Genomic DNA, 27,608 nt, shown 5'->3' on the forward strand with positions numbered 1-27,608 from the left:
GTCCTACCTTTATATTAAACTGAGTGGTTGGTGTGTTCTGTACTACCAATGAATATAAAAAAATACATTCACACAAAGGTTTAAAAGAAAGTAGTCACAATTGCTTGCGGTCATCTTTTTAATATGAAACTACAGGTTTGCTTTACATACATCAACTGTCAATATTTATTTTACTGTGTTGGAAGCACCATTTTGCATTAAAGTATATTGAATTTGCTTGCCAGGAAATGATGGCTAAAATAGTCATTTACTTATACACAAAATTACAAATGTTCCGTTTTACAAAAGTATTGCCTGACTCAATTAACATACATTTACACTGCTATGTCTTGTTCCCTCTAGTTTAGTATAAAGCATTTCGGTGTAAAACACTTGCACATTAAACTAAGGGTCCATAGTCTCCATTTCCCAACAAGACATTATTTCATAAAGAAAATGGGGTTAAATTGACTGTTAAATCATTGCCACTTTACTCCATGGATTTCCATCTCCACGGTTACTTCAATTTGTGCTGCTGAACTTTTATATGTTGGAATAATATTTTCCTCCCCCAACTTTCCACTAGCCTATATCTCCCTGTTCCCTGTCACCTTGTCTCTTGCCCCGTCTGATGTTGGACAGTGGTTACATCCAACATAGTGTGGTGGTTACTGGTGGTGTCGACTCCTCATAAGGTTGTCCAGTTCTGTCTTGTTGATGGTGCCGTAAGCCTGAGAGTAGCTGCCTAGTTTGGCACGGGGATCCCCGGCAGCCGCCATGTTGGCGTTACACTGGAAAACCTTCTTACTGAACCTGGGAGGAGGGGGCCGTGCCTCTCGTGACTGAGACTGGGACCGCTGGTTCTATATTTACCCCCCAAAAGGACCAGATGGAGAGAAAATCTGGGTTAGAGGGGGAGATTTCAAAATATTATGAGGGTAAATATGGGACAATACAAGTCCTGTCCAATAACAAGAAGTAGTAGGATTCACTCCACAGCAGCTGAGTTCCCTGTTCCCAACAGGGTGATAATGAAACAGTGGGAAAGGACATTATAGAAGATGATTTATGTATGGCATTGACATAACACCTTAATAGTGACAGCAGCAACAGTATATGAGATCATAGAGTATAACCTTGTTAATATAGCCCACTCACCAGGCGTGCAGAGATGACACACATCCCTAAGGACACAGAGGGCTCGTCTCTGCGGACCAGTGGGTTGTTCTGAGGGTGGGAGATGGTCAGGGAGAAGGAACGGGTACGGCTGACAGGGGCTGAGCGACCGCGCTGCAGAATCTGCTCCATAGACTGACAGATGGGGAGAGAGAGATCAAGAGAGAGACATTATTACATATCTTTTATCCCCCATGCATTGTATATTTTTCACTGGACACTGCACATAACTTGTGCTGTGTAGTGATCATCAACACAATGTTTGATAAATCAAGAGTCTCTGTCTAATACATTTAACTAAACATGCTTGTCTATCCAGTAATCTGTATTTTAGATATTCAAGGTGTCCACTGAATGTTGCTAGACCTCAGTCTAAATTGTGTGTAGTTTAATCCATTCCATTATATTCTGGTATTAACAAGTGACGCTGCAACTAATCACTGAAGATCCTAGAACAAGGATCAAGGACACACTGATTACTTGCACAAACACATACGGTATACATATTACATCATGTATCTTTAGAGGATATAAACTGGGTAATTTATTCTGCAACAATCTTTTTGATTTGTTGCTGATTATTGTTCCCTTGTTGCTGCTTGTATTGTATTAAACATGATCTATTGTATCTGTTGTAACTGAACTCTTTTCTGGGATCTGAGTTTTTCCTATTACTGTGGTACTTACAACAATGTTGCAAACAGCGCCCTCTGCTGGCGGTACAGATACATTTTCTTTACTCGTCTGTCCCTCCAGTTCCCTGCTGGCAGTACCGGAGCGAAAATAGTGAGGTGGTCCAGCCAGATTTCGAACAAAACCATCTGCATGAGAGAAATATAAGATAGTATGTGTCTGTGTGTATGAAGTATGAAGGTGTGTGTGAATATGGGGGACCAAATCAAATAAAAATGTATTTGTCACTTACCGTGAAATGCTTACATACAAGCCCGGAGGGGATGGCTGCTGTTTCACTGCCTCCTAAACAATTGTGCTATTTTGTGTGTTAGTGTACTCACTGGCAATGTGTGTGATGGGATTATATGTAGTCTTTCCCATGACGGGGCTAGCTGCAGGGCTGGTCCTTTCCAGGGACGGCTGGATGGACACAGGTACTGGGATAGGTACGGTGATAACTGGACGAGCAGCCTGGTGTTCTGTCTTATCATGAGGGGATTTAACCCTAAGGTCCCCTCCACCATTACCAGACACTGGCTCCAGCCCTCCTTTGTCCTTCCCAGTGGGCCTTTCCCTCCCATGGTCTCCACTGTCACACCCAGACATAGAGACAGGCTCCTCTTTCTTCCTCTGCATTATATGACGTGGCATTCTCCTTGTGGTCCTCTTCTCTAGAATCATCTTTTTCACAGGACAGATGAAAAAGTCACAGTATATACAATATTTTTTATCTGTCATTCATATATATATATATATATATATATATATATATATATATATATATATATATATATATATATACTGCTCAAAACAATAAAGGGAACCTGGATGAGCTGCACTACCTGAGCCATGCTACCACTAGAGTGAAAGCACCGCCAGCATTCAAAAGTGACCAAAACATCATCCAGGAAGCATAGGAACTGAGAAGTGGTCTGTGGTCACCACCTGCAGAACCACTCCTTTATTGGGGGTGTCTTGCTAATTGCCTATAATTTCCACCTGTTGTCTATTCCATTTGCACAACAGCATGTGAAATTTATTGTCAATCAGTGTTGCTTCCTAAGTGGACAGTTTGATTTCACAGAAGTGTGATTGACTTGGAGTTACATTGTGTTGTTTAAGTGTTCCCTTTATTTTTTTGAGCAGTATATCTGTATATATATATATGTCTGTATATATATATATATATATATATATATATGTCTGTATATATGTATATATATATATATATATATATATATATATATATATATATATGTCTGTATATATATATATATATATGTCTGTCTGTCTGTCTGTATATATATATATGTATATATATATATATGTCTGTCTGTCTGTCTGTATATATATATATGTATATATATATATATATATATGTATATATATGTATATATATATATATATATATATATATGTATATATATATATATATACATGTATATATATGTATATATATATATATGTATATATATATATATATATATGTATATATATGTATATATATATATATATATATGTATATATATATGTATATATATATATATATATATATATGTATATATATATATATATATATATGTATATATATGTATATATATATATATATATATATATATATATATATATATATATATATATATATATATATATACAGACACACACATACATACATACACACAGTCATAATCCCCTGAAAGGAATTAGTTTAACACTGTATTAGTAACTGTTAAAAACTTGGCAGTAATGGTCCACGCTAAGCGAACCAAACACAGAACACGAGACAGGTGTTCAGTTCATCATCCTCTCTCCCCTCAGTATTACCTCATACAGTTTATTACGGTACTGAACCACCGACAACTGGACATCATCATCCACAGGCAAGATCACATCAGAGTTCAGACCTGGCTCCTTGGCTGGGTTGTGGAATCTCCAGTGACATGAAGAGGAAAAACGCAAAGATGACAACGCAACACAAATAGATGTATCCATTGTTAAATCCAAGACTAGCCATGCATACTGACTTGACAAATCGCACTACTCAGTAACATTGTAACTTAAACAAACAAAACGGAAAACACTTTGGCTGTATCCCGAACGGCACACTATTCCCAATATAGGGACCCTGGTCAAAAGTAGTGCACTATGTAGGGGACAGGGTGCCATTTGGGAAGCAGCCTACATACTGTATATAGTAACAGGCGTGAACTTAAACCCTTTGTTTGTAACAGAAATGATAAGCATTGGCATCACTAGAGGATTCATGCATTATGTCATCAAACAGCTTTGCTTACTCTTTGGGCTATAGGCTGGGTTACTCTAAAGCTCCTTGTGACAACTGCTGATTTAAAAAGGACTTCAAAAAACACATTTAACTGGACATGAATGATAACCATGTATGAAATGGATGCTAGAGCACAAAAGCCTATATAAAGCTCCTATAAAGCACACTGCACTACATTTTAATGTATGAGATGTGCTGTATAAGGTACCTGGAGACGTAGAGGTGCTGCAGGGCCTGCTCAGCGGTCAGCCTCTTGTCTGGGTTGAACACCAGCAGGCGACGCACCAGGTCTAGGGCATCTGAAGGCACCGACGATTGCAGAAGATCCTCTAGAGGCACCTGGGGCCTGGACCCAGACAAATACAGTGCAGCGCAGTGAATACATGTCTACAAATGTCTAGACAGCTGACTCAGCACCTTTATATAGACGTTTACTTCTGTTGGACCCAGTATATCTCCACTATGACTTACTTCAGTAGCATCCTCTGAATCACAGAGGCACCATACTCAGATCTGATCGAAAGTACGTCTGAAAACAAAATCACAAATCACTACTAAGGTAATGATCAGTTGGTCAGTTAGGGGCATAACAACTTGATTCCTACTACTAGTGCTCAACAACCAAATAGCACACGAGCAATGATCTGTGAACCCTGCAGCGAGGACTTAATACTCACCCTCTGGGCTAGGGTGTGGAATTGCACTCATGATTTTCTCTATCTGGTTGATGGTGGAAGTTCCAGGGAAAAGGGGCTTCCCAAGTAGCATCTCTCCTAGGATACAACCTATACTCCACATGTCTACCCCCTTTGTGTATCTGTAGAAGAAATCAAAGAATTTTCATGGACTGACTTCCAATATGCAAGTTTCTGCATGGCTACTACTTACTCACATCAAGTACATTGATGTCGCCAAAGGGCAACTCATTTTAACATTACAAACGAACAATAATAATATTTAATTTGTACAGCGCATTTCTCACCCTCAGCCCACATAATTTTCAATGACAGAGAGAGAAAGAGATAAACATATACATTAAAAAGAGGAGAAAAAAATAAATAATATATATATATATACTTCATATTTCATATACTTCATATACTCATATTTCATTAAAATCACATGACGCACACCAGATTATGTTTTGTATGGATGCGGCCATTTTATTTTGTATGGATGTGTGCATTTCACCTTATATATATATATATATATTTTTTTTACAAGGTGAAATGCACACATCCATACAAAATAAAATGGCCGCATCCATACAAAACATAATCTGGTGTCCGTCATGTGATTTTAATCAACTATGAGTAGGAAATGCCTACTCATTATTGGTTAAATCAGATGATAGAAAAGCGGCATTTTCACAAATGTTGATGTTGGGGGTGGAGCTGGAGATGATGAATATGAAGTATTCATAAGTATATATATATATATACACACACACACACACACACACACACACACACACACACACACACACACACACACACACACACTACCGTTCAAAAGTTTGGGGTAACTTAATTTTTGTCCATTAAAATGACATCAAATTGATCAGAAATACAGTGTAGACGGCAGATTTTTACAGCTGGAAAAGCAAGAGCCAATTTGCGCTGTTCTGTGTTGAGAGTAGTACACAGCGTTGTACAAGATCTTCAGTTTCTTGGCAAATTCTCACATGGAATAGCCTTAATTTCTGTGAACAAGAATAGACTGACGAGATTCATTAGAAAGTTCTTTGTTTCTGGCCCTTTTGAGCCTGTAATCGAACCCACAAATGCAGATGCTCCAGATACTTAACTAGTCTAAAGAAGGCCAGTTTTATTGCTTCTTTAATACTCACAACAGTTTTCAGCTGTACTAACACAATTGCAAAAAGGTTTTCTAATGATCAATTAGCCTTTTAAAATTATAAACTTGGATTAGATTAGCGAATACAAAGTGCCATTGGAACACAGGAGTGATGGTTGCTGATAATGGGCCTCTGTACGCCTATGTAGATATTCCATTAAAAACAAATCTGCCATTTCCAGCTACAATAGTCATTTACAACATTAACAATGTCTAGACTGTATTTCTGATCAATTTGATGTTATTTTAATGGACAAAAAAATAGCTTTTCTTTTAAAAACAAGGACATTTCTAAGTGACCCCAAACTTTTGAACGGTAGTGTATATTATTTTCAAGCCTAAAGGAATGGCTCAGATACTTGGGAAAAGTAGGCCGTACAGTGCACTGCTCCATGTAATCCCAGTGCGTGTGTACCTTGAGGAGCCCAGCAGGATCTCAGGAGCTCTGTACCACCGCGTCGCCACATACTCTGTCAGCGCCGGGTTCCCAGCATCCTCCTGGATCTGGCAGAGAGACCTCGCTAAACCGAAGTCACAAAGTTTCACAAAGCAATCCGTGTCAAGTAGAATATTGGAGGGCTATGGGAAGAGAAAACCCAATTCAATCATGTCATCAAAATAGTTATTCTCCAGATAAACAAAAGAAGAATTGGATAGCGTAACCCACACTGGTGGCACCAGCACATCTTCAAATGCAATAATGTCATAATCTCAATATGCACAGTTCTTAGTACATTGACAATTTAACCATTGTACTGTACCTTCTGGTCTCTGTGGATGACATTGCCTGAGTGCAGGTATTTGGTGGCCTTGAGGAGTTGATGCATAACATAGCGTTTATGGATGTCTTTCAGCAGGTTGCCTTTCTTTATCACCGCATGCAGGTCGGTGTCTGCAACACACAGGTGGTAAAAACAGTAATAACCAACAGGAATCGTAAACAAATTAAATCATCCAGAATTGAACATTCATTCATACCACACTTAGAATAATGACACTTTGAAAACACCTTTCCACACACACACACAATGAACCACAAACACAAGATTAATTTAGCAGTCAAGTGAATGACAAATCAGACATGTAACGTTTCCCATAAACAATCTACGCACTCCTGCAGTGACCCCAAAATGTTAGCAAGTGTGGCGGTGGGCGAATGCCAGGGGCACCAGGTGCAGTGATGCGGGTCCACACACTAAGAGATTAGACTGCAGGGAACAGAGAGAAGTCCAATGTGTGGACTCAGCATGCATAGTAGGCAGCCAAGAAGAGAGGAGCCCTCCCCCATCACCCTTTACTCTGGTGCCAGGTTTAAACTGCTGAATAACCTTGCAGCTTGCATGCCTGCATTCTTTGTGCTGTTATTTTAAAATGGCTGACCCAATCAAATTTAGCACAGGGTAGGTGGCCAATAATAAATACTGTGGCAAAGCCTTGAAAATGTATTTTTGTGGGCATCAGGGTGATTTACACAATCAAGAGTTGTCAATGCAAGCATCATGCATGTACAGTACCAGTCAAAAGTTTGGACACACCTACTCATTTAAGGGTTTTTCTTTATTTTTTCTATGTTCTACATTGTAGAATAATAGTGATGACACCAACACTATCAAATAACACATATGGAATCATGTAGTAACCAAAAAAGTGTTAAACAAATAAAAATATATTTTAGATTATTCAAAGTAGCCACCCTTTGCACACTCTTGGCATTCTATTAACCAGCTTCATGAAGAATGCTTTTCCAAATGTCTTGAAGGAGTTTCCACACATGCTGAGCACTTGTTGGGTGCTTATCCTTTACTCTGCGGTCCAACTCACCGCAAACCATCTCAATTGGGTTGAGGTCGGGTGATTGTGGAGGCCAGATCATCTGATGCAGCACTCCATAATTCTCCTTCTTGGTCAAATGGAGGTGTGTTTTGGGTCATTGTCCTGCTGAAAAACAAATGATAGTCCCACTAATTGCAAACCACATGGGATGGCATATCGCTGCAGAATGCTGTGGTAGCCATGCTGGTTAAGTGTGCCTTGAATTCTAAATAAATCACAGACAGTGTCACTAGCAAAGTACCCCCACACCATCACACCACCTCCATGCCTCACGGTGGGAATCACACATGCGGAGATCATCCGTTAACCTACTCTGCGTCTCACAAAGACATGGAAGTTGGAAACAAAAATATCAAAGGACAGATTTACACCAGTCTAATGTCCATTGCTTGTGTTTCTTGGCCCAAGCAAGTCTCTTCTTATTATTGGTGTCCTTTAGTAGTGGTTTCTTTGCAGCAATTCGACCATGAAGGTCTGATTCATACAGTCTCCTCTGAACAGTTGATGTTGAGATGTGTCTGTTACTTGAACTCTGTGAAGCATTTATTCGGGCTGCAATCTGAGGTGCAGTTAACTCTAATATCTTATCCTCTGCAGCAGAGGTAACTCTGAGTCTTCCTTTCCTGTGGCGGTCCTCATGAGAGCCAGTTTCATCATAGCTCTGATGGTTTTTGTGACTGCACTTGAAGAAACTTTCAAAGTTCTTGAAATTTTCCAGATTGACTGATCTTCATGTCTTAAAGGGGCGGCAGGTAGCCTTGTGGTTAGAGCGTTGGGCCTGTAGCCGAAAGGTTGCTGGATCGAACCCCCGAGCTGACAAGGTACAAATCTGTCCTCTGCCCTTGAACAAGGCACTGTTCCCGGCCTGTAGCCGAAAGGTTGCTGGATCGAATCCCCGAGCTGACAAGATACAAATCTGTCCTCTGCCCTTGAACAAGGCACTGTTCCCCCGTAAGCCGTCATTGTAAATAAGAATTTATTCTTAACTGACTTGCCAAGTCAAATAAAGGTTACATTTAAAAACAATTAAAATAACTTACAAGTAATGATTGAGCTGCTGATTTGCTTATTGAGCTGTTCTTGCCATAATATGGACGTGGTCTTTTACCAAACAGTGCTATCTTCTATATACCACCCCTACCTTGTCACAACACAACTGATTGGCTCAAACACATTAAGAAGGAAAGAAATTCAACAAATTAACAAGGCACACCTGTTAATTGAAATGCATTCCAGGTGACTACCTCCTGAAGCTGGTTGAGAGAATGCCAAGAGTGTGCAAAGCTGTCATCAAGGGAAAGGGTGGCTACTTTGAATAACCTCAAATATATTTTGATTTGATTAACACTTTTTTGGTTACTACATGATTCCATTTGTGTTATTTCATAGTTTTGATGTCTTCACTATTATCTACAATGTAGAAAATAGTACAAATAAAGTAAAACCCTGGAATGACTACAGTAGGTGTCCAAACATTTGACTGGTACTATATATCTGTTATTACCAAATAGGCATTTTATATGATACCATCTCACATATCACCACATTCCTCAAGTGAAATCAAATTAATATTCAAAATGGATGTAAACAGATAATCCACATAAGAGTCCTCACCCATGTATTCAAAGACCAGGTAAATATCTTTGTCATTTTGAGCTCTGATGACATTCAGCAGTTTGACGATGTTGGCATGATCGCCAAACTCCTGCAGGGAGAAATACATAACAGTTTAGATAATGCACACACACACACACACACACACACACACACACACACACACACACACACACACACACACACACACACACACACACACACACACACACACACACACACACACACACCTCAAAGACCACCGTAATTGAGTGAAATTAATGTTAAGACTGCAAATCTTCTTAGGGATAGTGACATAACCAACACCACCTAGACTGTTCTTAACGTTTAGATGCAAACCCTCTCCACTATGGTGCCAGTGTTTCTGTGGGAGATGACAATAGCAGATTATGGACACTGACACACAGTTTACGGACTTGGCCTCTGTTTTTCCTGGCCGCAGAGGATGGGAACAAAAACTGACCACACTGTCTTCTTTCCCCTGTGTGACCAGTTTCTGTTCACTTTCAATAGGTCAGAATATATGGCCACCCTATGGATGATTAACTAAGCACCAAATCACACTGCAAACTGTCCACAATACTGTTAGTAGTCTCTTTAAAATGGTACAGGTGTTGTATCTGTGAACCTGGACTAAGGCTTCTGTTCAACTATAGAATAAACTAAACAAAACTGTCTCTGTCTGGACTATGAGTCTTTAACATATGGAATTATTTTATGCATTCATTACAAAACCATGCCATAAAATTTTTCATGTCCATTTTGTTATGTGTAATCTCTGGTGGACAGGCTACGTTTGTGAGATTTTTGGTTCTAGGTTGCCCAGAATATGTTATACACAATTTTAGATACAACAGTTCAGCACTTGGCAGGGTCTAATCAGCATCAAGGAGTCCTCCTGAAAAGCAGGAGCCATCTGGTGTTAACATTACGGTATGCAAACACGGTCCCAGTGTACACAGCAACATGACCATTCCACTCAGGCTATATACACTAGCTGGCTGCGGTTGTGCTCCATTTGAAACAATGGAACCACTCACTTGAATTTTCCGATTGTTGCTAACTGAAATAGATATTCATTCTTACCTGAAGAAACATTATTTCTCTGAATGTCCTCTGTGGAGAAAAAACAACATTGGGAAGATGTAGGAAAGGCCAAAGTCCTTTTAATTGTATTTAATCATTAACGGTGTTAGCTATAATATTGTTATAATGCCTTCATTATTAAAGCAAGGGCACTGCGTTCATCCACCTCTGGCCTGCTCGCCTCCCTACCACTGAGGAAGTACAGTTCCCGCTCAGCCCAATCAAAACTGTTCGCTGCTCTGGCACCCCAATGGTGGAACAAACTCCCTCACGACGCCAGGACAGCGGAGTCAATCACCACCTTCCGGAGACACCTGAAACCCCACCTCTTCAAGGAATACCTAGGATAGGATAAAGCAATCCTTCTGCCCCCCCCCCCCCCTTAAAAGATGTAGATGCACTATTGTAAAGTGGCTGTTCCACTGGATGTCATTAGGTGAATGCACCAATTTGTAAGTCGCTCTGGATAAGAGCGTCTGCTAAATGACTTAAATGTAAATGTAATGTAAATGTTGTAACACTTTGCTGCACCCCACAGATGAACCAGTTCTGCCTGTGCCAGATACTAACCTTACTCCCACACACACACAGAGAGAGATGGCTGACACAAACCATTTATGAGCTCTGACCTCAGGGGGGCGCTCTGACCTCAGGCGCCAGTTGCTGGTGTCTGCTTCAACATCTTGTCAATACAAGAGACAACCCAGACCGGCATGGCACTCAACGAGCATGCGCATGCATATACACACACACACACACACACAAACCCCTGTTTCAGGCGGGAGTTCCAAGGACAAAGAACACTACTGAGAACCAATGGAACATTGATATCAGCCTGAAGGGGACCGCCCTCCACTCACAGCGACCAGTCAGGAGAGCAGAACTACTAGAATCTAACTACGTCATTTCACTGTATAAAATGTATTGCACAATATGAGTCGGGGCTCCTCCTGCTAGCTCCCTCTGAGCTAAATGGACGAGCCCGTGCACGTGTTGTCAGATATCTTTGCAACTTATTAAACTGCCTTAAATATCATACCTTATCCACCTGGTCTAGCGTCTCAACTTGGTCTCTCTCTTCTAGTAAATATCATCAATCTTTAACAACGGACAAAATGAAACAAGTTGTTTGAGAACCCCTGGCCCTTACAGTATTGCCATAAAATTATAATTAGATATAGTCAAGGTTGTTGAACAGGGACTTTTTTGTTACGCTCCTCAAACTTTCACAACATATATTAAGAGATCATACCTTTGTAGCTACATCTAATTAGTGGCAGACAAAACTAGCAGCCAATGTCAATGACCAATATCATCATGTATCACAAACCTGGGCATCAGTCCTATTCCTGAAGGCATCAAATATTTTCTTTACAGCCACAACTTCTCCTGTCTGTCGGTCCACAGCCTTCCATACAATCCCATATGCCTGGACACAAAGTGGATAAAGAGATACAAAACTGATAGTGAATCATTATCAGGATTAAAAGGTAAAACAAAGCAGCCACAGTACTGTAGTTGAGCCCTAAGATAAACTCAAAGCACAATATTGGAAACACAGTGAAGTAGAGTGGAGAGTAAGGAAAGAAAACATTCTAGGGAGCGATTACCAAGCACTTTTAGAGTCAGCAGCACACCGAGGAGAGGTGACTGGTTATGACATCAATGGGTGAGAAGACATAATCAGGGAACACTAGACACTGGTCCCTCTGGCGTCAGTGACTCCTGCTTAGCGAGCATAGCAAGGCTAACTTTAATACTGTCAGACAGACTGAAAACTGGGGAAATAAGGTTATTCAAGGAATACTTTTGGGGGAAGGTTACGGTCTTGGAACCTATACTGGTACTCTTGGTATTGTAACCTAGGAATAGTGCACATTGTTTTTTTCCCCCCTTAGGTAAAATTGAATTGTTGTGAACGTGCCAAAAGTTCACTCCACAGCTAGCTTGAAATGTTGCCGATGGAGCTAACCAATTGGTGCCTTTTGTATAGCTCAAACAGTTGGTACGTTGTCAAGGAGGAGGGTCACGTGTGTTTGCGAGAATACGATCACTGGTTCGAGCATGGTATGTGGGCAGGGACAGTGGAGGAAGACGTACTGTGAGCAGCACACTGATGTCGGTTTCATTACTGTATTATTGACTGTATGTTTGTTTATTCAATGTGTAACTCTGTGTTGTTGCATGTGTCAAACTGCTTTGCTTTATCTTGGCCAGGTTGCAGTTGTAAATGAGAACTTGTTCTCAACTAGCCTACCTGGTTAAATAAAGGTGAAATAAAAAAATTAACACCTGTGTAATAGGACCCATGGCCTCCCCTCAAGGGAAGGTTCTAGGTAGTATTGTGTGACACATCTACATGACTCAACAGTTTGCCACCTGGCACTATACAGCTCAGAGATATAATAAGCATCAGGGAGGCTTGAAAAAACGAAACAAAAGCTTTGGACTCAGAAGTCAGGGATTTTTCTATTTCCCTAGTATCAAAGTCTGCTGATCTGGCTGAAAGAAATATCTTGTTCTGAAAACATGTATAATCCTCCAGTTTATGACATCAGTATTCACAGAGACAAAGTTTGGGGAATTTTATGAATTGTTCTTAAAGGAATGACTAGGGAGGTAAACGTGAAAAGTAGCAATGTGTGTAATTCAATGACTATTTCTATAAAATAAAATGGATTTCAAAAGCGACTTTTGTTACTATTTCTTTAGTTAGTACTAATCACGTCAATCAAATCCATACCATGACACACAACCACTTGTTCTTTGTATTTATTTGCTTGACAGCAGTGAGTTTGCAATTTATATATATTTTTTTATTAATTTACCTTTATTTAACTTGGCAAGTCAGTTAAGAACAAATTCTTATTTACAATGACGGCCTACCCCAAACCTGGACGTGGCTGGGCCAATTCTGCGCCCCCCTATGGGACTTAATTACCGCCGGATGTGATACAGCCTGTCATTCATGAGTTTGACTTCCACATTACTATTGTCAGATGCTTATTTTTATTTTTTTTTACAACAAATGCATTTTTCCCCCAGAACTATAAAAACTGGGGACAGACAAAATGACTTACCCCCTTTCCAAGTCTTTTCTTTATTTCATATTTCATAGAAATATGATCCTCCACTTCCGTGACGTTCATCCTAATTCTTTGTTTAGATAGTTAACTCTTATGCAATGTTTTTCATTCCTTTTTGGTAATTACAAAGTAACAGTCAGCCACAAGTAGAAATTCTGCAAGGAAACACTTGAATCATGTTTTCAGAACGTTCATGATCAAGGCAACAATGTATCAACTTCCTTGGCAGCTGCAATCTCCATATGGCTACACAAAAAAAATGTAATACCTTTCGTTTGAAGGAGTTGTTGAATATAAACAGTTAGCTAAATACAAAATCACGATTCATGTGTTGCTGTTTAGCAGCCAGTTCTGCTTGCAGCAGCGCGCTAACTAGCTTCTTTGACCTTCTGAGCTAATGTTGAATGGTTATTGATCAATCACTGTCGTTGGCCACCGATACATTCCTAAACAAATATCTCCCTCCCGAAAACTACCGATGGTCTTCTTTGAAAGTTCTGAAACAGTCCGGTTCAAGGATATCGGCGACAGGTGTTGATTGCTGGATACAAACAAGCATATCGGTTCGTTTTGTAATTATTTTTGTCGTCCTGGAGACGCAACTACATGCTGCTGTACGATTTCCGAAGTCAAAATGTACTATATCGTAACAATTAATGGGCGAAAAAACGCTTTTTGGTCTTAATTTAAGGTTAGGCATTAGGTTAGCAGTATGGTTAAATTTACGATTAAAATAACTTTTTAATTATATCCATTGTAGAAATAGGCGGGGGTTATGACTTTGTTGCTGTGGTAACTAGTGACAACCGTTCCAAAAGCTTTTAAAGGAGCCGTATGCTTTATTTTATGAATCGATAAATGGGATGCACTGTTGAGCGCTACATCCCGAGGAGTTCGTGCTGACTGTACGGAGATTGTAATAGCCGGTTAAATGGCATCCCTTGAGAAGGCAAGAACAAGATGTATGTCAGGAGAAGTGCAGTATTATCATAAGGCGACATATACTTGGAATACGGAGGAGGAATGGAGGGTAAAAAGAGGCTGAGGAGGTCGAAGAGAGAGAGGGGGAGGAAGAGGGTGAGCTTGAATCGGTTAAAAATGGCAGAAAAAAAGGATATGGTTTTTTAAAGAAGAATGGTAGAAAGTGTAAAACAGAGTGAGTGTAAAGGATGTGAAATGGCTAGCTAGTTAGCGGTGGTGCGCGCTAATAGCGTTTCAATCGGTTACGTCACTCGCTTTGAGACCTTGAATTAGTGGTTCCCCTTGCTCTGCAAGGGCCGCGGCTTTTATGGAGCAATGTGGAGCAATGGGTAACGACGCTTCGTGGGTGTCAGTTGTTGATGTGTTGATGGTTCGCGCCCGTGTCGGGGCGAGGGGACGGACTAAAGTTATACTGTTACATGAACTGAAGACAGGAGGCGAAATGGAAGTGAATGAGGTCGAAGTATCAAAGGTGGTAGGTGTGGTGAAGTTCTTGGAGCCCGAGACTTGCACCGAGGGTCAGGATAAAGATGAGTGTGACAGTAGGAGTGAAGCTTTTGGAAAAAGTGGACCCTTGCCTTTTGGCTGATCCATTTGTGGTTTCAGGGTGGATGAAAACAGAGTTGGGTGCTGTGGAATCATTGGTGAGGGTAACCAAAAGTGGTCTTATGATAATTTGTGTTTTTGCTGGTCAGAGAGAGAGGTGCTCTGCGTTAAACGAATGGGGGCAAGAAATGTGAAAGGAGTGATTACTGGGGTAGCAGTAAATGTAAAAGTTGACCAACTGAAGGGGAAGATTCCCGGTGTTTGATGCAACACTGTGGCGTGAGTGGTGAAACAGAATAGTCATTGTCTGTTCTTTTGAGTTTTGATGTTGAGTTGTTGCCCGACAAATAGATTTTAGGATATATAAGTTATCCTGTACAAGCTTTTGTGCCAAATACATCACATTGTTACAGGTGTCAAGCTTATGGGCATGTGGCAGCAGTGTGTATGAGGGAGGTTCCTAGGTGTGAGAAGTGTGCAGAAGGGCATGAGACGAAGGAATGTGTAACATTGAGGAAAGTAGTGGTATGTGTTAATTGTAGGGGTGCCCATTGGGCTGGGGATCGGAAATGTCCCATGCAAGACAGCCAGGTTGAGGTTTCAGAGTTAGAGTAGTGCAGAAGTTGTCATACGCTGAGGCAGTGAAGAAAGTAGAGGAAGATGGGTCAAGGGGTAGGGATTCTGAGAGGAGTGGTGTGAGTAGTAGATCTGTACCAGTGCAGAGGGATAGGTCAACAAGTGATATGTTTCAGTGAGATTGGATTTTTAGCATTTATAGCAATGGTTATCAACTGTACTGCAGGGATGGAATGTAAGTCGCAGAAAATGGAGGTTGTGGTGGAAGCTGCAGAGGGATTTGAGTGTGTGAGACATCAGAAGAGTGTTAAGTGGTAGTCCCATTATTTCAGGTTGTTGGCCTGATGTCGGACTAAATAGATTTAAATAGTGGAGTAGGGTGGTGTTATTTTTTGTGAGTGTTGTGTTAGATGGTAGGGTATTTATTTATTTTTTTCAAGCAAAGTATAAGGGAGTTGTACTCCAGTCTAGTAGGTGGCAGTAATGCAACATTTATTGATGCCAACCACCATTAAACCTCAACGAAGAAGACGCACCCAAGCTGTTGAGAGGCCAGAACGCTCGGATCAACCCTACTCCTTGGCCAGAGCATCCAGTGTGTGCTCTGAACGCCCCGAGAGCGTAACGCTCTGAATTTACAAAACGGACAATCTAACAACGTTCTGAATTTTTACAAATGCCCAGAGCACACTAAGCGCTCTCTGGTACTCCAGGGTGAATTTACAAACGCACCCAGTGTACCAAGCAAAATGTGCAACTAATGACCTTAGAATTCAGACATACATTTCTAATCATGATAACAGGCAGACACCAAAGTTGGAGGTAGATGTTTTTAAATATTATTTCTAAAAAGTGTTACATGCTTTTTTAAATTCAAAACTGCATTATTTACAATGGTAATTCTTAATAAATATGCTCTCCCTAATTTTCATTGAGGGGTGAAACACCATTTAGTCAGCATCCCAAAAGGAGGAGGAAATTCTATGAATCCACCCATCTCCATTGTCCACCTAATGTGGCCAAACCCTCACATCCAAAGAAAAGCTGAATTAAGAATGTTAACTGAAGTATAGTACTATAATATAAAATGTACTCAAATGAGAAACAAAATCATAGATAAACACATTTCGTTCACTAGTGTTTCAACATGACCATCAATAAGGGTGCATTACAGGTTGGCCTTAACTATTTTAAGGCCCACCTGTCCATCAACTGTTTCAACTTGAGTTAAATGAACATCCATTGCCAGGAATAACCTGTACACAAGTTATTGGAGTGCCTCAGAGTGCAGATGAGGAACAACAACACTGTATTTCACAAATGTAGCAGTTCATTTTCATCTCAAAATGTTATTTCCATCCCTTTATCAAAGTTTTGGCTAACCAAACTTCTTAAACACACCCCAGGTCACTTTTTTACATGTTGTATTTCAAATATCTTGTCTTCATATAAAGTGACTTTTAAAGGGTACAGACTCACACTGGGCCTTGTGTTGGTATGACAACACCAGACGTAAACACAGTCCTATGTACTGTAGATGCTAGAACACAGGCTGATACCACATTGACTTGGTATCGATACACCCTGTATATAGTCTCATTATTATTTTACTGTGTTACTGTGTTACTTTTTTTTTTTTTTTTTAACTTTAGTTTATTTAGTAAATATTTTCTTAAAACTGCATTGTTGGTTAAGGGCTTGTAAGTAAACATTTTTACGGTAAGGTCTACACCTGGTGTATTCGGCACATGTGACAAATAAAATTTGATTTGATATGAGTAGTCTTAACACAGTGCCCTGTCACTCAGGCTAGAGAACTACAACTCAACTAGGTATCTCACTGAACAAGGGGGCCCCACTGAGCCACAGCACTGGACGCAGCCAAGAGTCTAGGTCAGAGTTCAAAGGATAAGACAGACAAGTTCTGTACCAGAGATGGGAGGAAGAAAGATATTATTCCTTTGAATAGTACAGCCCACAAACAGAGGAGATGACCTCAGACACGTAGCGAGAGAGGAGAGGAAGGGATAGTACAATGATATAAGAAAGGTGAGAACAGTCCTGGATGATGGGTAGATTAGGAGGAGTGTAAGAAGCGGTTGAAGGCGTTGTAGGCTGACTCCAGGTCAAACAGCATCTGGCGAACCTGGGAGTCATCCAGCTCATCAGAGGCTGACATGCTGCTGAGAGTGGTCAACCTAAAGAGGAAAACACGCAACTCTTTACCTTCGGAATTACAATACTATTTTAGTGTTACACCTACTGTCATTGTTAGACAATACGGGCCAGTTTCCCAGACACAGATTAAGCCTAGTCATATATTAAAAAGCATGGTCAATGAGGATTCTCCATTGAAAGTGCTTCTTAGTCCAAGACTAGGCTCAACCTGTGTCTGAGAAACCAGCCCTAAATGTGTGTAAGTGAGGTATATCTTTACCAGAGGGTGACTTTGTCCTTGGCCTCATTGTCTGGGGGCATGTTGCTCATTCTGTTCATGGTCTCCATCAGCTCTCTCAGGTCTGGTTGGATCTGATCAATTCAAACCACCCCATCAGTCAATGAAACATAGAAACAATACCGGACCCTAACCACTTTACCTGACATGTTATATGGCTGCGTTTACACAGGCAGCCCAATTCTGATCTTTTGCCCAATTATTAATCTTCTGACCAATCACATCAGATATTTTGCTAAAAAAATGAGCAAAAGATCAGAATTGTCCTATGTAGCTTATAAATAGGAACTCTGAGGATTTCCAAGCCCTAATTACTTTAGAGGTGATATGTTGATGTTCATCGTCACTTGACCTAAGTCTGATCTATTTACCTCATCCATCGCCCGGATTTCCAGACGTAGCTTGTCCATCACCGTGATAAAGAGCTGGGGATAAGAGAGGCGAAACAGAGACGAAGGATAATAATGTGTAAGCTTAACTGACGATTTCACTGTCTGTCAGAAACCTGAAATTTACTGTAGAACAATCACACACTTTCAAATGTGTGGTCTGACAAGGTAAAAATCTGTCATTCTGCCCCTGAGCAAGGCAGCTAACCCACTGTTCACCGGGCACCGATGACGTGGATGTCGATTAAGGCAACCCCCACACCTCTCTGATTCAGAGGGGTTGGGTTAAATGTGGAAGACACATTTCAGTTTAATGCATTCAGTTGTACAACTGACTAGGTATCCCCCTTTCCTTTCCTACCAGTCTGATCTTATGAAAGAGTTTGAATTTGTGTGTTATATCTCTCCTATGCTGTTCCTCTCTGTACAGCGGCCTTGCTGGATCTTGACAGGATTGATGTGGGATGCAGTTTGCTGTGGCACTTAAGGGGGCACCAACAGCGTTCTGGGATGAGCCAGAACATGCGTAAAATTAAGAAAAAGACTTAGTGCCAGAACACTTTATTATTAAATCGATATTGGACCGCAAATGATTCAATGTTGGCAAAAAATGGCAGTGATCCCAGCGTCTGAAATCACTTAGTGTTTAATGTCATGAGCATGGCGAAGAGACCTACCGATACGATATCAGCAATGCAGCGATTCAGGTTGCCCTTGTCATCCTTGATGGTGATTGGTCGATCCTCCTTGATTCTCTCCATAGCTAGCGGGCAGTCAAGCTGATATACAAGGGGAGAGGAGAACAATATGAAATACAAACCAATGTACTCATATTCAGATATTGTTCTAGAGTTCAGCAGATGGCTAAAGCACGTACACATTTGGGATCAGCCACTTTACGTTACAGTGAGTGGATTCCATTAACTGCAAAAGCTGCACTCCACTCAAAGAAGTGTGACTGATATAAACTCACTCTGTACTTCCTGCAGAAGTCGTCGATAGAACCCACGTCAGATCCCTGGACCTGTTTGAAAGCAGCCTTGTACTGCACCAGTAGCCTGGAGCAAGCAGCCGTGTACCTGATGGAAACACACAGTGATGGATCTCATTCTCTAATGTTGAAGTAACCTCATACAGTACTTTCAGAAAGTATTCATACGCCTTGACTTTTTCCACATTTTGTTGTGTTGCAGCCTGAATTTAAAATATAATTTATGTCACTGGTCTACACACAATACCCCATAATGTCAAAGTGGAATTGTTTTTAGACATTTGTACAAATGAAAACTGAAAAGCTGAAATGTCGAGACAATCCCTTTGTTATGGCAAGCCCAAATAAGTTCAGGAGTATAAATGTGCCTCTTAAGGATCCACCCCTTTTTTCAATTTTCGCCTAAAATGACATACCCAAATCTAATTCAGCTCAGGACCTGAAGCAAGGATATGCATATTCTGATACCATTTTAAAGTTTGTGGAAATGTGAAATTAATGTAGGAGAATATAACACATGAAATCTGGTAAAAGATAATACAAAGAAAATAACTTTTTTGTACCATCATCTTTGAAATGCAAGAGAAAGGCCAAAATGTATTATTCCAGCCCAGACGCAATTGAGATTTTGGCCACTACATGGCAGCAGTGTATGTGCAACGTTTTACACTGATCCAATGAACCATTGCATATCTGTTCAAAATGTATCAAGACTGTCCAAATATGCCTAATTGTTTTTTAAATACATTTCCAAGTTCATAATTGTGCACTCTCCTCAAACAATAGCATGGTATTCTTTCACTGTAATAGCTACTGTAAATTGGACAGTGCAGTTAAATTAACAAGAATTTAAGCTTTCTGCCCATATCAGATATGTCCATGTCCTGGGATTTTTTGTTTGTTACTTACAACCTCATACTAATCACATTAGCCTACCTTAGCTCAGCTGTCCCGCGGGGGGACAACAACAATCTCGTAGAGGTTAACAAGTCACAAAAAAGTTTCATGGACTCACTGTGTGCAAGAATACTGCAAAAATCACTGAAGCTGGAGACTCATATCTCCCTCACTAACTTTAAGCACCAGCTGTCAGAGCAGCTCACAGATCACTGCATCTGTACATAGCCCATCCAACTTCCGCATCCCCATACTGTTATTTATTTGATTCATTTTGCTCCTTTGTACCCAAGTATCTCTACTTGCACATTCATCTTCTGCACATCTATCACTCCAGTGTTTAATTGCTATATTGTAATTATTTTGCCACTATGGCCTAATTATTGCCTTACCTCCCTTATTTGCACACACTGTATATAGACTTTTTCTATTGTACTATTGACTGTATGTTTGTTTATTCTATGTGTAACTCTGTGTTGTTGTTTGTGATGCACTGCTTTGCTTTATCTTGGCCAGGTCGCAGTTGTAAATGAGAACTTGTTCTCAACTAGCTTACCCGGTTAAATAAAGGTGTTTTATTTTTATGGTGTTTAACGTGATTTTTGAATGACTACCTAATGTCTGTACCACACACATACAATTATCTGTTAGGTCCTTCAGCTGAGCAGTGCATTTGAAGCACAGATTCAACCACAAAAATCAGGGAGGTTTTCCCAATTCCGTGCAAAGCGAGATTAAAAAAAATATTTAAAAAAGCAGACATTGAATATCCCTTTGAGCATGTTAAAGTTATTCATTATACTTTGGATGGTGTATTAATTCACTCAGTCACTACAAAGACACAGGCGTGCTTCCTAACTCAGTTGCTGGAGAGGAAGGAAACCACTCAGGGATTTCACCATGAGGCCAATGGTGAATTTAAAAAATGTACAGTTTAATGGCTGTGATGGGAGAAAACTGAGGATGGATCAACAACATTCTAGTTACTCCACAACACTAACCTAAATGACAGAGTGAAAAGAAGGAAGCCTGAACAGAATAAGGAAGCCTGTACAGAATAAAAATATTCCAAAACATGCATCCCGTTTGCAATAAGGCAGTAAAGTAAAACTGCTTAAATGGGGCAAATAAATCTACTTCATGTCCTGAATAGAAAGTGTTATGTTTGGGGCAAATCCAACACATGACTGAGTATCAACTCTTCATATTTTCAAGCATGGTGGTGGCTGCATCATGTTACGGGTATGCTTTTCATTGGCAAGGACTAGGGAGATTTTTAGGATAAAAATAAACATAATAGATCTAATTACAGGCAAAATCCTAGAGGTAACCCTGGATCAGTCTTCTTTCCAACAGACACTGGGACACAAATTCACCTTTCAGCAGGACAATAACCTAAGACACAAGGCCAAATATATACTGGAGATGCTTACCAAGACGACAGTAAATGTTCCTGAGTGGCCTAGTTACAGTTTTGACTTAGACTTGAAAATGGCTGTCTAGCAATGATCAACAACCAACTTGACAGAGTTTAACTAAATATGAGCAAATATTGTACAATCCAGGTGTGCAAAGCTCTTAGAGACTTATCCAGAAAGACTCAGCTGTAATCACTGCCAAAGGTGATTCTAACATGTATTGATTGACTCAAGGGGTTGAATATTTAAGTAATCAAGATATATTTGTATTTTTCATAACTTCTAACATTTGTAAAAAATGTTTCTTCCACTTTGACAGGGTATTTTATGTAGATCTTTGACCAAAAATTACAATTAAATCCATTTTAATCCCACCTTATAACAACTAATTCTGAAAAAAGTAAAAAAAAATTCAACATGTTTTTTTTACAAAAGGAAAGATTTGGAGTTACATAAACTTGGATTTGATTTTTTCACCAGGTACATATGCAGGACGCTACCCTCCACAGCATGGCCTTTGCTCCAGATCAAAACTCCAAACCTACAACCTAATTCTGACCAAAATTAACCAGAGAGATTACTGCTTCCAAGGTATTATTTTCCCAAGCTATACTGAGGGTGCTCTAGCCAACAAACAGTAAAAACCTGAGTGCACCATTCTAACCTGGAACTGAGCCAGATTCAATTAGCACTAAGGTGTGAAGTAAAAGGCCTTTCGCCCAGCAAGTGTCAGGAGTCTTTGAAGCGTCCTCTGAAGCCCCCTCCTGCTGTTCAATGGCATTCACTGGCATTTTCTACAAGAAATCTGCCTCCAGAAATAAAAGCTTCTCCCAAGTGGGTGTGACACCTACTCCCGTTGCCTGCTGCACTACTACTTGGATTCCACCTGGCGATCTGTTCACTGTCTGCCCTGGCCTGTCTCCCCCTGTCTGTCACACACTCCCCCCTCTCTGTTCACTGTCTGCCCTGGCCTGTCTCCCCCTGTCTGGTACAGGTACCTCCACCACACTCCCCCCTCTCTGTTCACTTTCTGCCCTGTCTCCCCCTGTCTGGTACAGGTAGGTCCACCACACTCCCCCCTCTCAGTTCACCGTCTGCCCTGGCCTGTCTCCCCCTGCCTGCTACAGTACCTCCACCACACTCACCCTTCTCTCCCGAGCTTTCGCTTGCCTCCAGCGCACACGCACTGTTGGGGCGAGTGACTCTGAACTTACAATGGCTAGCCCCAAGTCGTTAAATATTTTATTTTTTTCTTGTGCATTTTTCCTCATGACTCCTGCATACTTTGTTGAGTACAAACTTTCTTTAACCAACCGTGGGACAGGCTATGTTTGTTCCCACACTCGGGACTTTGACTCTCTATTGGTGACACAGACTTTTGGCCTCCCATCCTATTCCAACCACCTCTCACCGGCTTTGTATTCATATTACCTGATGAAATTGCTGTACAATATGATCTTGTTACCACCTGATGCACATTCAGATGTCATAAATCAACACTGCAGAGCTTTCCCTGTACTATGCCGTGCCTTGATTGTATTACTGTTGATGATATCTGGAAATGTGCATGTACACATTGGCCCATCTACTGTTGCTAGTACCAATTCTGAGTTGTGCTCTGATATCTGCTTCACTGATTTCTGCTCTCGTAAAAGCCTGCGTTTTCTGCACATAAACACTAGAAGCTTATTACCTAAAATGGATCAATTGAAAGTGTGGGTTCACAGCTCCAATCCAGATGTGTTGGTCATTACTGAGACGTGGTTAAGAAAGAGTGTTTAGAATACTGATGTTAACCTTTCTCAGCAAGACAGATCTTCCAAAGGTGGAGGAGTGTCAATCTTTACCAGGATCACCATCAGTGCTCGGTTGTCTCCACCAAGTCTGTCCCCAAACAATTTGATTTGCAGGTTTTAAGCATTAAACTTTCAAATAGCTCTTTGTTGACTGTTGCTGGGTGCTATTGTCCTCCATCAGCACTGGCCTGTACCATACCTCCCTTAAGCCCTCTCCCGGCCCCTTACACTAAGTCTGAATTTGTCCTGCTAGGTGACCTAAATTGGGACATGCTTAAACCACCTGACCACGTCCTAAAGCAATGGAATTCCCTAAATCTTTCTCAGATTATCACAAATCCCATAAGGTATGACTCCAAACACACAGAAAAGGCTACTCTCCTCAATGTAATCCTCACAAATAATCTCGATAGGTATCAGTTAGTGTTTTCTGTCATGACCTTAGTGATCACTGTTTTACAGCCTGTGTTCGTAATGGCTGCTCAGTGAAACGCCCTGTCCTGATTTGTCATAGACGCTTGTTAAGAAACTTTAATGAACAAGCCCTGCTTCATGAACTGGCCTCTGTAAAATGGTATAGAATCAGCTTGATCACCTCTGTTGAAGACGCTTGGACATTCTTTTTTTAATATTTTCAGTGGTATTGTTAACACACACTTCCCCATAAAGAAAATTAGAATTAAAAACAGGTTCAGCACCTGGTTCGGGGGGCTGAGCATGGCTGAGCTCTTTAAATCACCACTCATTAAGTAAGGATTCCTATTTGACTCAGCCATGCCTCGTTGCGCGTCCAACATTTTCTATTGGTGTTGGTGTTTGCAGGGTCTTTGGCCTGGTTTGCTAACTACCTCTCTCAAAGAGTGCAGAGTCCTTTGCTAACTACCTCTCTCAAAGAGTGCAGTGTATAAAGTCAGAAAATCTGCTGTCTCAGCCACTGCCTGTCACCAAGGGAGTACCCCAAGGCTCGATCCTAGGCCCCACGCTCTTCTCAATTTACATCAACAACATAGCTCAGGCAGTAGGAAGCTCTCTCATCCATTTATATGCAGAGAATACAGTCTTATACTCAGCTGGCAGCTGCCCGGATATTGTGTTAAATGCTCTACAACAATGCTTTCTAAGAGTCCAACAAGCTTTCTCTGCCGTTAACCTTGTTCTGAACACCTCCAAAACAAAGGTCCTGTCACGGGGCTTTCAAGTGGCGCAGTGGTCTAAGACACTGCATCTCAGTGCTAGACGTGTCACTACAGACAACCTGGTTCGAATTCAGACTGTATCACAACCGGCCGGGATTGTGAGTCCCATAGGGCGGCTCACAATTGGCCCAGCGTCGTCCGAGTTTGGCTGATATAGGCCGTCATTGTAAATAAGAATTTGTTCTTAATTGACTTGCCTAGTTAAATAAAGGTAAAAAAAAATAATTTTAAAAATAAATGTGGGTTGGTAAGAAGAATGCCCCTCTCCCCACATGTGTGATTACTACCTATGATGGTTTAGAGCTTGAGGTAGTCAACTCATACAAGTACTTGGTAGTATGTAGTACTAGACGGTACACTGTCCTTCTCTCAGCACATATCAAAGCTGCAGGCTAAAGTTAAATCTAGACTTGGTATCCACCATCATACTTGTTCCTCTTTCACCTCAGCTGCCAAACTAAGCCTGATTCAGATGACCATCCTACCCATGCTAGATTACGGAGACATAATTTAGAGATTGGCAGGTAAGGGTGCTCTCGAGCGGCTAAATGTTCTTTGCCATTTGGCCATCAGATTTGCCACCAATGGTCCTTATAGGACACATCACTGCACTCTATAAACTGGTCATCTCTATATACCCGTCACAAAACCCACTGGTTGATGCTTATTTATACTTATTTATAAAACCCTCTTAGTCCTCACTCCCCCCTATCTGAGATATCTACTGCAGCCCTCATCCTCCACATACAACACCCGTTCTGCCAGTCACATTCTGTTAAAGGTCACCAAAGCACACACATCCCTGGGTCTCTCCTCTTTTCAGTTCGCTGCAGCTAGCGACTAGAACGAGCTGCAACAAACACTCAAACTGGACTGTTTTATCTCAATCTCTTCATTCAAAGACTCAATCATGGACACTCTTACTGACAGTTGTGGCTGCTTTGTGCGATGTATTGTTGTCTCTACCTTCTTGACCTTTGTGCTGCTGACTGTGCCCAATAATGTTTGTACCATGTTTGTGCAGCTGTGTTCAAAAAGAACACATTTTTGTTGTAGCCCTGGACAAACACCTCATTCAACGCTTAATGATTAGCTGACAAGTTGAATCAGGTGTGCTTGTCCAGGTTTACAATAAGAAAATGTGGGGATACTTGAGGACCAGGGTTGGGAAACACTGGTCTATGACACACGCGCGCACACACACACACACACACACACACACACACACACACACACACACACACACACACACACACACACACACACACAACCAGTCAGAGTATATAAACTCACTCATTAGGAGTCACACAGTCTTTGATGTAAGCTTTCTCCAGGGCCTGAAGGGTCTTCACCACAGCAAACAGCTCTGCCATGTTGTCAAACCTTGATAAATACAAGCACAACGCTCAATGTTAACATCTCACCGACATGGTTTGTGAATAGCGTTTATCATGAATTTACAGTCAATGTTCACTTACTTCTCTCTCTCTCTGGCATTCTTGTACAATTTTACTTCCTAAAAAACAAAGTGCATTATTTCTAATTTTGGATTTTTTAAAAGCTGGTAACATTGCGGGAAACTCAAAGCCAGAGCTCCACCAAATATGCCATTCAATTATGCAAACCCTACAAAACCCCACTTACCTCATACAATTCAGGTTTATTGACAGGAGCTATAATGAAGAGAAGTATAAAGGCATAACAGAGATGCTTTATAAGAAGACCACATCTCTTTGATGATCACGTCTATAAGATGTCTCTAAAAAAAGCCTGGGTCTTCTTACTTTCTTGTATTCTTCTTATTTCTATTTCTCGTGTGTTTTTGGTTCTATCTTATGTTCTTTTTAGTGCTTAATTGATATTGATTACTGCATTGTTGGGTTGGAGCTTGCAAAAAAAGGCATTTCACTGTACTTGAGCACGTGACATTAAAACTTGAAACTTGAGTACATTTTTGACTGTCTCAGGTAAAACTTACCTCCTCCCATACCTCCTGCGACAGGTATTCCGTGAAACATGGTGACTGCTGCCGTTTCACAACTTTATCTAGTAAAAGTAATAGATGTTACAGATGCATTTCAAATACTTTAGCTAAAACATCAAAGTTAATTAAATTGACTGTAAACTGTGGCTGTAGCGATCTGTCACGTTAGTTAGCTAGCAAAGAGAGAATACAAGCAGGAAGTCCTCAATTGGCTAGCAAGCACGCAATGTAGCTTATCTAGCTAGCTACACTTTGATGAATTCACCACTCGTTTAGCTAATTACAAAGGTTGGTAAGGGCAATGATTAGATAAATAGATGTCAACAACATTCAAAGATGATGACATTAGCTACTGTAGATATTTTATGAAAAATAAGCTAGTTAGCTAGCTAGCATTTCCTTTGTGATTTATTTAACCAAAACAATCACCCATTTGGCACAATATATTAGCTGGATAAAATAGACCACTTCACAAAACACTAATATTACGTCGATTGAAATAATATACACATGTTATTCGACAAATACTTAAATAATAAATCAAAATGTTCTGGAAATATTTAACTCACCCCCTTGGTAAACTAAAGTGACGTCAGTGTAAACACACCCCTCGCGGAACCAAAGGACCCACAGACATTGCAAAACATAAGGTGCCCTTCTGTGCCTCACTTAAAATAAGCCAAATTCTTAATAAGTGTTAAAATACAAGAAAATACAATTTAGAAACGTGTTACCACATGAGGAAATGTATATTTGAATTATATTTTATACTGATACTTTTATAAAGTG

At 40.5% G+C, this 27,608-nt stretch overlaps 2 protein-coding genes across 4 annotated transcripts; both read right to left on the minus strand.

Moving 5' to 3' along the window:
• Positions 1-79: 79 nt before the first annotated feature.
• On the minus strand, positions 80-16,418 carry LOC129820158 (mitogen-activated protein kinase 15-like). Of its 3 annotated transcripts, none has more exons than XM_055877103.1 (14): positions 13,585-16,418; positions 11,835-11,933; positions 10,505-10,534; positions 9,419-9,509; positions 6,733-6,863; positions 6,387-6,550; positions 4,792-4,931; positions 4,586-4,643; positions 4,323-4,460; positions 3,655-3,760; positions 2,172-2,511; positions 1,843-1,976; positions 1,138-1,290; positions 80-842 (listed from the first exon to the last, which is right to left on the minus strand). In XM_055877103.1, the coding sequence occupies exons 1-14, from the start codon at positions 13,651-13,653 to the stop codon at positions 648-650; spliced, it is 1,848 nt and encodes a 615-aa protein (XP_055733078.1). In that variant the 5' UTR covers positions 13,654-16,418; the 3' UTR covers positions 80-647. The 3 variants fall into 3 exon arrangements, with proteins under 3 accessions (XP_055733078.1, XP_055733079.1, XP_055733080.1); XM_055877104.1 differs by lacking the exon at positions 13,585-16,418 and adding an exon at positions 12,115-13,578; XM_055877105.1 differs by lacking the exons at positions 9,419-9,509; positions 10,505-10,534; positions 11,835-11,933; positions 13,585-16,418 and adding an exon at positions 7,084-7,178.
• A 91-nt stretch (positions 16,419-16,509) lies between these two features.
• LOC129820160 (vacuolar protein sorting-associated protein 28 homolog) lies at positions 16,510-27,476 on the minus strand. The gene is made up of 10 exons (XM_055877109.1): positions 27,389-27,476; positions 26,814-26,881; positions 26,480-26,508; positions 26,314-26,351; positions 26,129-26,218; positions 19,511-19,616; positions 19,215-19,316; positions 18,520-18,573; positions 18,131-18,222; positions 16,510-17,891 (listed from the first exon to the last, which is right to left on the minus strand). Exons 2-10 carry the CDS (start codon positions 26,851-26,853, stop codon positions 17,771-17,773), a joined length of 672 nt encoding a protein of 223 aa, XP_055733084.1. The 5' UTR covers positions 26,854-26,881; positions 27,389-27,476; the 3' UTR covers positions 16,510-17,770.
• Between the last annotated feature and the right edge of the window lie 132 nt (positions 27,477-27,608).

The sequence above is a fragment of the Salvelinus fontinalis genome, chromosome 22 (assembly GCF_029448725.1).
Source record: "Salvelinus fontinalis isolate EN_2023a chromosome 22, ASM2944872v1, whole genome shotgun sequence".
Taxonomy (NCBI): domain Eukaryota; kingdom Metazoa; phylum Chordata; class Actinopteri; order Salmoniformes; family Salmonidae; genus Salvelinus; species Salvelinus fontinalis.

Excerpts from the sequence above, each read along its gene's own strand:
- LOC129820158 (XM_055877103.1), bottom strand. The coding sequence starts at position 13,653 with ATGAACGTCACGGAAGTGGAGGATCATATTTCTATGAAATATGAAATA. Across the intron at positions 6,864-9,418 it reads CCTGGTCTTTGAATACATGG|ACACCGACCTGCATGCGGTG; the intron begins GTGAGGACTCTT and ends TGTGTGTTGCAG. Across the intron at positions 6,551-6,732 it reads TCATCCACAGAGACCAGAAG|CCCTCCAATATTCTACTTGA; the intron begins GTACAGTACAAT and ends CTCTTCCCATAG.
- LOC129820160 (XM_055877109.1), bottom strand. The coding sequence starts at position 26,853 with ATGTTTCACGGAATACCTGTCGCAGGAGGTATGGGAGGAG. Across the intron at positions 19,317-19,510 it reads ACTTCTGCAGGAAGTACAGA|CTTGACTGCCCGCTAGCTAT; the intron begins GTGAGTTTATAT and ends CTTGTATATCAG. Across the intron at positions 17,892-18,130 it reads AAGGACAAAGTCACCCTCTG|GTTGACCACTCTCAGCAGCA; the intron begins GTAAAGATATAC and ends TTTCCTCTTTAG.